The sequence below is a fragment of the Clupea harengus genome, chromosome 15, assembly GCF_900700415.2.
Source record: "Clupea harengus chromosome 15, Ch_v2.0.2, whole genome shotgun sequence".
NCBI classification, from domain to species: domain Eukaryota; kingdom Metazoa; phylum Chordata; class Actinopteri; order Clupeiformes; family Clupeidae; genus Clupea; species Clupea harengus.
In genome coordinates, this window is record NC_045166.1 from 4,383,683 (window position 1) to 4,397,011 (window position 13,329).

Here is a 13,329-nt window from a genome sequence, read left to right on the forward strand (position 1 = left end):
TCCTGGAGAAAGGTTGTTGATATTTGAGCTCAACTGCCAATCAAATACAGCCCTCCCGTCCGTGCTCCCGAAGCAATGTTGTTGATTGGCTGGAATAGTATATGGCTTGGTCTAAGCCACCTTTCTCCCATTCTAGAGCCAAGACTGCAGGAACACAGGAAACACACCGGACAGACAGCTAAGAGTAATGTGAGGAGAATTTCGCTGAATTCGATGAAAAGTCGAATGGATTATAATCAAGCACCTTTAAGATGACTGCAATTTACTCTTGTCTAAGTTGTACACAGTATATGTCTTAATATACGTTTGAGTACTTGGAATAATCTTCACTGTTAACTAGACTACAGTTAAAGACCAAATCTGCGCAAGCACTTAAATCATCAGTACATGGACATTGTTGTGTTATTTGTGTTGTATTTGTTTTCTGTTTTTCCCCCTCCACCCATTACCAACTCCCTTAGCTCCCTTGTCTCCTATTTTGTCCCCTTCTCTCGCCTCTACTCCCTTTTCTCCTCCCCTTAACCCCCTTCCTCTCCTTATCCTACCTTGCTTTTTAAGATCCTACATTTGTTTGAGGATGTTGTATATGATATACGCTATATACTTGTTTTATTATATTCTCCATATATAACTACATAAATGTGCTTATATATCAGCATAACTACTGTATGTATGGCATACACTGTAACACTGAAAAGTTTAAAATCATGAACTAGATTATCAAAAATAATTAATATCTCTTTTTTTATGTTTGCATGCATTCAATAGAAACAGGAAATTATATATTATAGTTTATTTCATAAATGATGAATGCCCAGTGTGTCCGCTGCCCTTGTTGTGGTCAGTCTTTTTCATAAGTGTAAGAAAATGGCACCTGACTTATCAATGTACAATCAGGGTGGCCATCTATATTTGCCTGAATCCTTTCCTTCTGTCATGCCCATGACTGTAGAGGCCATGCAAATTTAAATCAAATGGGATTTTCCTGTTTGTGTAATACTGACTCATATGTGCTTGCCAAAAGAAACCTCTTCTGATGTCAGTTGTTAAAAGAGATAATTGTCATGAATAAATTAATGTACATTTTGCAGAAGTAATGAAGATTAGCAGGAAACCCATATCCCTTGTGCTGAGATCATAACAAATACTAATTGTAATCCAAGGAATACTCCCCAGCAAATGAAGCATCAAAATAGCTGCCGTCAAAATATTCACTCGAAGACAAACATTTGCCTGGTTTAATAGCGAGAAACATCTGGCACCATTAAACTCAACCGATAAACACTTTCGTAGGTAGAAATTTTGTCTTGGAAAGGGAACTATCAAAATGTAAAACAATGTTTAATGGCATGGCTTAAACGTTAAATAAAGGTTGATGCTCGACAACGGTGGCAGCTACTCGGTTTAGAATGTTCACTGTTAAAAGACATGTTCTTTATCTGCCCTTACTTGTTTTGTATTGAAAAGGCAAGATGTAACTATAAACTAGACACGTTTTTAAACGCGAAATCATGCGTGCTATGCGTGAAATTATTCAACATTTCACTATGTTAAGGTCACTTTCATACTCCCAAGGGTTTGGAGACAGGGTGGGGCGCAAGATCTGGAGCCCTGACTTGAACACTTGCATCGAGTTCCTCAGTTACAATTGGCTTGTTGCACATAGAGGCAGAGGCGACTACAGTTGTTCAAAACTTTCTTAAGAACTGTTATCACTGAATATTTACTGCGCTGTAGTGAAGCATCGGCAGGTTGTAGGCAACTAACAGCTCTGAAATTTGATAAATACTTGGATAACCGGTCGAGATGTTTCTACATACGAGGGAGCCTCAGTGACGCACGATGTAAGTTCAAACATTATGTTCTATATAGTCTTCCGTTGCCTTCCATAAGTGCCTAGAAGTAAAAATGCTATCATTGCTTTCATTAAACATGAGAAAGTTCAATGTAGAGTGACATTTTATAACTTAGGCTAAAAGTCTCTCAGGACAGGCTACCTAGCCCAGAGTTTTGCCACAGATACAGTAGCACGGTTTTTTGTGTTTTGAAATTACATGAAAGGTTTGGCTCTGTTGGAGAACATTAGTTGATGGCATATTTATTTAAAAGTATTTCAGTGTAACAGAATTTAACTGCTTTTCTTGATCAATAAAACGTTGTTATGGAGAAATTCATAAATGTAGAACTGAAGTAGTATTTGGATATTTATGAGGAAAAGGCAACCTTTCATGTTATCTGATTTGTTGCAGTGAATAAAGTAGATAACACAATGACTATTTGAATGCGGTCGTTGGATTTGTATCGTTACCAGTACATTTTTAAAGTGGAATGTCAGTAAGCCTTTTCAATGAGTGAACATATGACGTAGAAACATAATTTTATGCAAACCAGGTTATTTTATCTTTGTTTATTTTTGTAGCTGTGAAGACAGTGATGTAATGAATTTAAGCCCTTAGTGAATTGTGTGAGTCACCATAAATGCAAACAGTCACATATCTGCATTCAGTGGTGTACCTTTAGTTGTTTTTACTTAAAATAAATGAGTGAAAAGGGTGGGGCTCTCACCAAGGGTCTGAAGCAAACAACACATCTGAAAATTGCTTTATATAGTCCTGTTTACCCAGTTCTTCTGTTGTGAAAATAATTGTAACTGTTGGGCCTCCCTGAAGAACATTATCAGCAACTAAAATTGCAACCTGGTGTAACTGTATTGACCAATCAGGAAACTTCTGAAGACATGGACTTGCATCCCATCCCAATTATTTTCGTGTGCCCTGCTTACCAGGTCTCCTGTAGTGACACATAATTATAACAGACATAAGTCTGGGATTCTCCTGGACTGTTTTATCAGCAACTACGGTGGTCCATATTCACCAGTTAGGAAAATTCTAATGACACTGGCATTCCTACCTGCCAGTCTCTTTACATGTGATCTGCTCACTACACACTGTAGCCTAAGAGGTACACTCCTAGAATGATTAAGTCTAAACGCCAGTGTTGGAACTCAAACTGCTGTCAAACTAAGTTATACCTCTGCATTCAGTGGTGTAGCTCTAGATTTTTTTAACTTAATGTGACAATATGTAATGTGTCCATTTTTACAGGTTTAAAAAAAATAAAAAGTTTCAAAGTATGTTTTTGATGATAACATCCTTAAATGAATTTGAATGGAAGGCCTACACACCTGTTGTTCCTACTTAACCACCTAGGGTATTTATTATGAAGTTTTGTAGTTTGGGAAAGGAACCTTATATAGCTAGACCATGTGGCGGCTGTGCTGTGCTGTGCTTGGTGTTTTCAAGGAAGGTTTAGCTAGTTAGCTTGCTAGTTTTAGACATCATTTACTCCCCCTAAGTGGAAAAACTTGTGAAAAGGGTAGGGCACACAGCTGAGGTTCTGAAACAAACAGCACACTTCATCTTTTATTTGTCCAGGTCTCCTGTAGTGAAAAAACAACTAAGGTTTATCTTCTGGCATTAAACTAAAAATCAAGTAAATATACAAATTCATAGTTAAAATCTTAGTTACAATCTATTCAGTCACAACTGTGCTGCTTATGCTTGTGAGGCAGTTATACATTCTGCTTTGTAAAAAAAAAAAATCCAATGATAGAATGAATCGTTTTTTTTTTTTTTTATCGACAATCGACAGTGGTAGTTAAATGACTGACCCCACATTCAGTTCTGAAAAATGCATGTGTTTGTCTCCATATGGACTTAAGACCCATTGTATCTCTACAATATGTCTGTTATATAACAGACTACAAAGCAAGTCACTTAGATAATGCATCACCAATTTCACAAGGTGAGCAGAAGTTAACCATAACTAGCTTTATAGGTCAGGCATCACTAGTGTTCTCACAACAGCAGTTGACTTAAATAAATGCACTGATTACCTAAGGATTTGATAGCTGCAATTTGTCGCAAAGAAAAAAATCTGATGTTCTAGGCACTAGAGCTGTAACGTTAAGTTTAATAAGGAACCGCAGGCTGTGAGTTTAATAGTTGTCTGTAACCATGGATATCACTTTAGAGTCCCACGTGCTACTTGAAGCAAGCGACACAATTTAGTCCTTCTTTTTTCTGCTTAAGCACATTGGTAGCAAAAAATCTTCATTTTTCCGAGACAAGACAACAGACTAGTTACAAAAGACAGCCTGATAACTAGGCCTACATTTTAACTCACAAAATGGTTTTCTACTGGCGTTTTTTTGCTCACACCTTATTTTCATAGATTTTGCAAAAACCCGTTCATTTTTCCAGAGGGATGTTTTTTCTGTGGAATCAGCTAAAAATGCTAACACTAACAACTACAAAATTCCAGATGATTTGAAAGCTATGAGATACTAGATGGATTTTGAAGGACTATATATGGAGCAAAGGCCACTGAGGGATCAGGGAGAGCACCCAATAGTTATGGAGCAGCTGAACTAAATGCCCCACCTTTCATTGAGGACATCTGGAAATGAAGCACAAGAAGTGTCACAGGGTCCAGGGATCTGTGTAGGTGCATATAGAGGTAGCGATGACAAGCTCAGGGAGCAGAGGGCAGTGGACTTTATAGAGGGTGGTAGAGTTTTGTGTGCATGAAAACTGCTGCAGAATTTTGAATATACAAGATTTAGCTGTAAGGCCTGTGAAAAGGACATTGGAGTAGTCAAAGCAGGAAGTGATGAATGCATAGAGTTTCTCTATCTTTAGTGGTTAGGATAGAGTGAGCAATGTTATTGAGAGTGTGATGGTCCGTTTGGCCTGTGTTGAGTATTAGGACATTAAGCCCTCATGAATTCACTTCTTGATGTCAGAGACGCAAAATGAATAAAGCCTTTATGGCTGGAGCTTTAAATCGGTGTGTTGTCTGAGTAGTAATAGAGAGTGAGAACATGATCGCTCTTCCAAAGAGGTAGCAGATAAATAAGAGGAGAGGACTAAGGACCGAACCCTGGGGCACATTCTTAGTGAGAGGGGCAATTAAGGATTACTGCTGCTGGGTAGAAATGCATTGCTGTTGGTCTAACAGTGATCTTAGGTCACCAAAATCTTAGTTAGTTATAAGACTGGAATACACGGGTTTGCACAATAGAAATAATGATCAGAAGGCTTGGAGTCGATAGTACTTAGCCATTGCCATTGAAATGCCTTTACCAGAGGCCAGTTATAGGAGCCAGGCTAAAGAAAATGCTTGATGCTTCATGATTTGCTGTCCATAAACATCAACTGGTACAATGTAACTATAGTCTACTTGATTTGGAGCAGGGATATAATAAAAATCATAAATCTGTTCTGTTTAAAAAAGGATGGTGTGATATATTCTTTGGCTTTACTGTCTCTGCTGACTGAATGAGAGAAAAAAAAACAGATTCATACATCATTCTAACTCCACCCATTCAGACACAGGGAGACATGTCATTGTATCTCCCCAAGCAATTCCCTAACATGGTTGTGGACCATCTGAATCTGAATGATGCAACCATGATGTCAGATTTGCTGGCTGTATGATCGGTTGCTGATAATGCTCCTTTATACTTTTATATTTAATGCTGTCTTTGACAAGTTTGTTGAAAGCAGCACAGGAGAACTCAAGTTAGTAGGAAAAGAAAGATAATTAAATAATAATATTATTTGGGCTATTCAAAAAATAAAATATATATATATATAATGATTGAATGAATGAATGTGCAAGTTTTAAACAATTTATATTTTTAACATGTTTTCATTTGATTTTCATAGTTTAAAAAAGTCTGATTTGAAAACGCGGGAAAGCATGTGACACTTCTTCTTGCAATTGTCTAGCAGTTGCTCCTCCAGCAGCCATAATATAAGTAGGGCAGACTAAAAGAACAGTCTTATGTGGTCTATCAGCTACAGCTCATTCTGAATGGTGCTGACAGTCTGTCATCCTGTACTTTGCATTTCATCTTTTAATGTATTTCTACATTTTAAATCCCTTTGAATCACCTCTGAAGTTTGTTTATCATATCTTTTATTTTTTCAATCGTTGACTCTTGGGTTGATATATTTTTAGAACTAAGTTCTTAACTCTGGCGTTGCCCCGTTAAAAATAACTACGTTTTAAACTCCTGACGCACGTCAGACTCCACCAGAGGGTGCTGATCTTTACTCATTAACCCTCAAAGACTCTCTGATTGAACTCCATACATTCTACAATGTTTCTGTATTATTATGACATTTCAATGTCTGCATCATTTATGTTTCAGGCTGCTAGAAATCACTGGTAGGTGGTGGAGATGGAAGGTCCAGCTCTTGCTCCCAGTCGCCCTGCAGTTGATATACCTCCATCAATCAGGTGCAGAGAACAGTTTTCCTTCTACATGTTATTTAATATCAGATCATACATAGCTGCCTGCCAGGCATAATGAACTGAATGTTCTTGATTTTGATTCCACACTGCATTCATCTCATTGCTATTGCTTTGCCTTTGTCTTTTATGTCACCTAACATGCTTCTGCAAGCTTTACTGTCTCAGATCTCTAATGGAATTAACATGAACACGCTCTCTACCTAATGCAAGCAGCTCTTTTCATTCCACTAACAAAGTTGCACATTAAGTATTGTTATATTTCTGGGAGGATGGCATCCATAATTTTGATCACAAAATTGTTTTATTAGAACAATTAATGGACAGTAGCAAAATCTAAAAAAGAAAAAATTGAAATTGGAGAGGACATCTGAACATGTGATAATGGTCCTGTATGTTCACCATATATCTGCCCCTGGACCAGATATTATTTGTCAATAGGCAACCTAGTGTTTCTTTTTTTAAAGTAATGGTTTAATTTCTCTTTCCATTCCAAAAGTACAATTTTTTTTTCACTCTCCAGACATTTGGGTCATGGTAGACAGGTATGAGCTGTGAGCAGATTACAGACAGATATAGGGGATGGTACTTGCATCCACTCGTGTAGAAAAGCATATCCCTACATCTGCGTAGATGTGAATACATGAGACATGGATCATTGTCCATCTGCGTAGATGTAAATACATGAGGCATGGATAATTGTCCATCTGCGTAGATGTGAATACATGAGACATGGATCATTGTCCATCTGCGTAGATGTGAATACATGAGACATGGATCATTGTCCATCTGCGTAGATGTGAATACATGAGACATGGATCATTGTCCATCTGCGTAGATGTGAATACATGAGACATGGATTATTGTTGACATGGAATGCTCACAACCCTCTTTCCCATACAGTGAATGTGTCACACAAGTCAACACATTAATCTTCTTTAGGATGTTAACATAAGTGCAAGCTTTTGTTCTGCTCTTTCCTCCTTCCCCATTCTGACTTATCAGTGCTGAGAGCAAATTCATTTCATTCTATTGAAGGTTGTGTTCACAGTGCTTAACCGCAAACCTTAGATGATCTTAGAGGAGCGTTTCAAAGAGCAAAATACGGTTAAGAAAATATACAAAAACAGATTTCTGGAGCCAGACTGAATGCTGTTGCACTGGCTGTGTTCTACTTAGTGTGAGGAAGTTGAATGTATTCCTCCGCAAAAAGCAGTACGATTGAAATGTTACGGAGTAGAAATAAAATGTTACGGAGAAGAAAAAAAACTGAAACATTCAGGAACATAGTTGCTTCATTTCTACCTCACTGTACACTATAGTCACTGAGTTATTCTACCTGACTACACAAACACTCCAGTTAAGTCATTAGATTGAGAGTTAGTTATGCTGTCATGAAATTGGTCTCATAGGACATGTGTGTTGAGATCATAAACAGGAACATGTTGGTTGAGATCATAAACAGGAACATGTTGGTTGAAATCACAAACAGGAACATGTTGGTTGTTTCTAATGAGTGAGTTTGTGTGGTTTGTGTCTGAGTATATCAGGCTTTAAATGACTGCATGCCTACTGGCTGCATACAGAAGACAAGACAAGACAATCAAGTGTGAATTCAAACCTAAATCTGTGTGTACATTCCCTTTCTGTCAAAAAACTGCCAAGGACGACTTCCAACCTATCAATGCAACACAGAATGTGCAATATGATGCTACGCAAGCATTTCAAACTTTCACCATTAGTGAATGAAACTGATGGGCCATATATGCACTGCTTGTCATTTCTGCAGTGTTTAACTGTGATATGAACAGTTTAATGTGGGTGTGAAGGTTTTAACAGTCCTCCTCATCAATGGTTTAAGCTGCTTCAATGTAAAGAAAAACATAATGTAATGTAATTAGATAACATGCAACAGAAAACAAGAAAACATCCTCTTTCCTCTTTAAAGAATTAACCAGACCAATTCACAATGTTTACATGATCAATTCGGTTAATTAACTGATATATGTATTATGTCGGATATTTGGTGCCATTGCACAGCTTATTCACCTTCATCGTCTACATCATGGTCATCTTCATGTACCATCTCTTCAACCACCTCATCTAAGGGAACTGTTAAAAAAATCTGCTGTTAAATAAAATAACCAATTAAGTGTTCATAAACAAAAGTGTGGCACAGATATGTGATTGTTGATGTGTATATTGATTTCACAAATCAATAGAGCTATACACAGTCTGTGTGAAGGATTACACTATTGTTTTATTGTTTATAAAAGTTGCTTGTATTAATAGTACTTCCAGTATATTTATATTTTGTATTGCAATTTCACCCACAGCATAAGAAATGGTCAGTAGGTGACAATAATTTACCTTGGTACTGGAGTCATTTTTCTATGAGCACTAGCTAGCGTCAGAGTATTTGACAAGCTAATGTTAGCTGGCTGGCTAAGAGGTTACTACAGCTACTTACCAATATGGCCAGTCACCATCCTCACTGGCAGTCACAATTGGACAAACCCACAGCACGTTCATCTGCTCAAAGTATTCAAATTTTGGCCTTTCACTTTTCCAAGGCTTGTTAATCTCCCTCTCTGCCGGTTTGCTGGCTTTTTTTGAAAAAATGGCAAAGCTTGTCCATGACTGTCTAGTTGTCATGATTGAACTAAGCAAATCATTAGAAAAACTTTACAAAGCTTGACTGTATTACTGTTGAAACCAGTCAATTAATTTCCTTTCCCTTGAACAGTTTGTACCATGGGCACATATTGAGCTTCCATCATCTGTGTAAGGGGTGTAAGGTTGTAAGGGATAAAGGCCGCCAAGTGTCCCAATATTCAACCTGTACTTTCTAGAGATCAGTAGGCTAGTAAGCTTTTATTTGGAGGTAGCTTGGTTAAATTTGATTCCATTATTGCTAAGCTTGAATGCTTGCTAACATTAACGTTAGCTATTCTGTATAATTCTATGTGGGCTAAAGTAAGTTTGCCAGTTTAATAGCAATAAATAATAAAGTTATTTAACCATGGAATTTATTGAGTTTATACCACTTGTCACAATAACGGAATATGTTTATTCCTTTAATTCAACGTCTGCCTAAACACACTCACTGTGGTAGAAATGTTAATGGGCAGTTTGCCATTTACTATGATTGTTATGTACAGTATATTATTCAATCTTTCAAGATCAGGATCTTATTAACCAGATCAGAACTTTTTTAACCGAATCTGCTTCATACGTATCTTGATATTCAAAAACACAGAAACACTATGGTAAGCGGTTTTAACATTTAATAGATTTCACTTCAATATCTGTATTAATTACATGTAATTGCAATTTTGACTAGTCAAAATTATTTTGCAGTTTTGCATAATTTTTTTATGAAAATCCCGTCGACCTTCTATATGTTAAAAAACTTGTCATAGATTACTGAAGTTCGGCAACAACAGCAACAATACTGATTTATTGGTGCTACATTTCGTCTTGTTGCTAGATGATCACAAAAGATTTAACATATTCAGTGCACTTGGACACAGTTTGGCCCTCAGGAGAAGGACCATTTTATAGCACGGCGTGGAGCAGTTTGGCGCAGTTGAACTTCTAATGGAAATGCAAAATAGCGCAGCGCAACATGGCACTCCACGGCCAAAAGCCATAATGGGGAAACGGTACAGCTAGTCATGGTGGCCTGGTGGTACAGCAGGCCTCTCTGATAATATCACTTTTTATCTCAAGGGGCGCTATTGAGTCACTGTAGCAAAAAAAGCTAGGCAAAGCAAGGTGCGGTCAGGGACTAAGTTAACATATAAAATATCAATTGATGTTGATGGAGACACTAATGGTAGCCTAGATATCTTTCAATCATATTTTCATGCTACATGTAGCATTCAGCCTCCACCACCTTGGACAAACTTTTTGGGTACGGTGAAGGGAGAGGAGAGAGAGGTGGACAAACCTAGTAATACATTGTAATGTACATTCTAGAGTAATACACTACTCCACATTTCAATATACATGTTAAGTAATTTTGCTGAATAAAAAAAAACAGCTGGGTCATTTATACAACGCATGGCAATATTTATTGTCAGTGGGAAAAGGTCTGGTAACACTTTATTTGGGTAGTCGTAGGTGTACAGAGGGTTAACAAAGTATTTCAACAACTTATTAGGTGAGATTCAACAATTCACTTTTGTCTGTAGATGTTTAACAGATTATATACAGTAGAGTAGAGTATATGTGATGAATCATGAACATACCTACATATTCTCAGAATAATTTAACTGAATTTGAACTATTCACTCAACTGATGTTATACAAATAGTAACAATTTAAATTATCTTTTTTGAACATTCTATTGCTCAAATAAAGTTCAACTAATGTTTAACATTATATATACACATGTTAAACAATACAGAGACAAATATCCAGTGTATGTTACCATGTGTAAACATTTATTTTATCAATTTCTGTTTTTATTGAAAATGTTAATTTTATCCATTTAGTATGAACACATTATCAATAGAGACAGGCCATTACAATGTCCACTAAAACCATTATAATTTCATTAGAATGTTTTTTAAGCAGGATAGTCCCTGCAGCCTAAAGAAAGACAATTTACCTGTTTTACTGGATAAAATATACTGGTTATTAGGTGAGCTATTATATTAGCACTTAAATGTGATTAATTAAGGCTGAATTAAGATAATTGACACTTTAAGGTAATGGTTGCTGGAATATGGTTTTGTGTGAATAACCAATTATAATGCCACCTTGATGAACAAAAGTATCAATTTATAAAAATATAATACATTTATAATTCTGGATTATACCAAACCTTTGAACACCATGCTTTCCACAATATGAGAATTTATTTATTTGATTAGGGTAGAAAAAGGGTGAGGGTAAAAAAAATCTGGCAGCTACTGTTTGCCCATATTCTGTTGTGTGGCAAACCTAAATGGTCTAGAGATGCAAATAGGAAACTAAGTCCTTGTTCCAGCTAACTGTATCAAGTCTATTCCTTGCACCTTTTTTCTGTCTAACTTACAACTCGCCGCTGGCTGTCCACTAGTCCACTCCCACTGTCTCTGCAACTCCTTGGCTTGTTCTCCTATCCCTTGCTCTGTCTGCTGTGGTCCTAATTCCTCTCTTGATCAAGTTGGTTTTTGACATATCCTTGTTTTGGTTCGGCAGTGATGAGTTGTCAAGGGAACTGCAATCTGGTGCTCACCAATTCCCAGGGCGGCTTCACATCCCCATGCTACCCCTCTGACTACCCCTCCAGTCAGAATTGCAAGTGGACCTTACGGGCCCCCGCTGGATTTATTGTGCAGGTTAACTTTGTTGACTTTGAGGTTGAAGAGGCTCTGGGGTGTATCTATGACAAGGTTATCGTGAATACAGGAACCAATGATGTCAAGTTTTGTGGCCTGACAGCCAATGGACTGACGCTTAACTCAAGTGGGAATGTTATGGAGGTGTCCTTTATCTCAGACTTTAGTGTCCAAAAAAAGGGATTCAGTATCAATTACAAACAAGGTATGTCTGCAAGAAAGTTGCAAATATGTTTTCAGTATCATGCATGTACTTCATTATTTTAAAAAAATGTTTTGCAATATATGATTTAATGTATTCTTTGTTTAAATCTCTTTTCTCATTTGAAAACTATGATAGCTTGCATGAAACAGCATGCAAGCTATCATAGCAGATTTCACTATATGGCAACATGTTTAAATATAAGAGAGACCATGTTCAATTGTCACAGTACTGGAAACATTTTGATGTTTCAGTGTATTGAGGTCAATTGTAATTTCCTATTTGAAGTGTGTGTTGTAATTACAGAAAGGCATGCGAATTGCAGTAAGCTACCAGGCATATAATTACATATGAAAGATATCATTGGGGCTGGGTGGAAATGCTAAATGGAAGATCGGCGTGTTCCGATAGATTTCCCGTGAAAACACCACTGTTATACTATAATATAACAGACCTCTATTTGAGCTCTGACATTATTTGCAATTGCGTGATTTTAGTAAAGAACTCAGTGGAATGCCAGTCTGATGGATAGGGTAAGGAGAAAGATATGGTCCATAGTGTAATTTCTCTTTTTGTTGGCCTTGTCTTCAAAGGTTGCGATGTCTCCTCAATGCTCCTTGCTCCTATCTCTCACCACACGTAGTGGTTGGTGTCTCTACGATGTTCTTTCTTCAACACGACACACTAGGCATGCAAGTTACATTTTAGTTATAGTAAGGTAGAATATACAACTTAGCACAATGGGTGTGTCTTGGGTCTGGTTCAAGGATTTGGGGCAGGATAGGCATGGGGTCTACCTATGTATGAAAAGTTGTGAATTTCATCAGGTCTTGCTGACCATTTGTGTCTTAAAGTAACACTATGGAGTTTCTGGAGCCGCCAGGTAGGGGACTACTTTCTGCTGGACTATTCAGTTACTTATTTGCTGTCTTGCTTTGTCTTGTGTTGCACTTGCTTGATGTTTGACTGTGTTAGGAAAGTTGTTGACTCGCTAGTTTGTCATAAACAAAGTAAGCAAATTTCAACAGGTTTCGCTAAGTTTAACTGCTAGCAAAATATCTCGTTAGCGATGTTAGCAAGCTTGTTATAACACACTTGGACATTGATGCTAGTGATAAGTGCTCTCGTGTCGGCTTCTTTGTAATGTTATTGTGATATCTATGTTGGCTAGCTTGCCAACAACTTTCCTAACACAGTCAAACATCAAGCAAGTGCAACACAAGACAAAGCAAGACAGCATATAAGTTACTGAATAGTCCAGCAGAAAGTAGCCCCCTACCTGGCGGCTCCATAAACTCCATAGTGTTACTTTAATGAAGGTGGCGTGAATGTGACGCATTCTTATGGGAGAAGAATTCATATGAGTTGAAAATCTATGAAAACCACGAATATTCTTCACATACAAATAACTTTGATCATACATAAATTAGCATTGCCATTCTGAAAGACGCAAAGATGCATTTACTTCCTTCATCTGAT

The 13,329-nt window shown here is 37.2% G+C and overlaps 1 protein-coding gene across 1 annotated transcript in view; it reads left to right on the forward strand.

Moving 5' to 3' along the window:
* The first annotated feature begins 6,102 nt into the window (after positions 1 to 6,102).
* The window catches only part of adgrg6 (adhesion G protein-coupled receptor G6), a 68,184-nt gene continuing 60,957 nt past the window's right edge, over positions 6,103 to 13,329 (forward strand). Inside the window, exons 1-2 of the mRNA XM_031581634.1 lie at positions 6,103 to 6,306; positions 11,509 to 11,853. Coding sequence (XP_031437494.1) covers positions 6,183 to 6,306; positions 11,509 to 11,853 — 469 coding nt within the window. The 5' untranslated portion in view covers positions 6,103 to 6,182. The remainder of the gene's footprint in view (positions 6,307 to 11,508; positions 11,854 to 13,329) is intronic.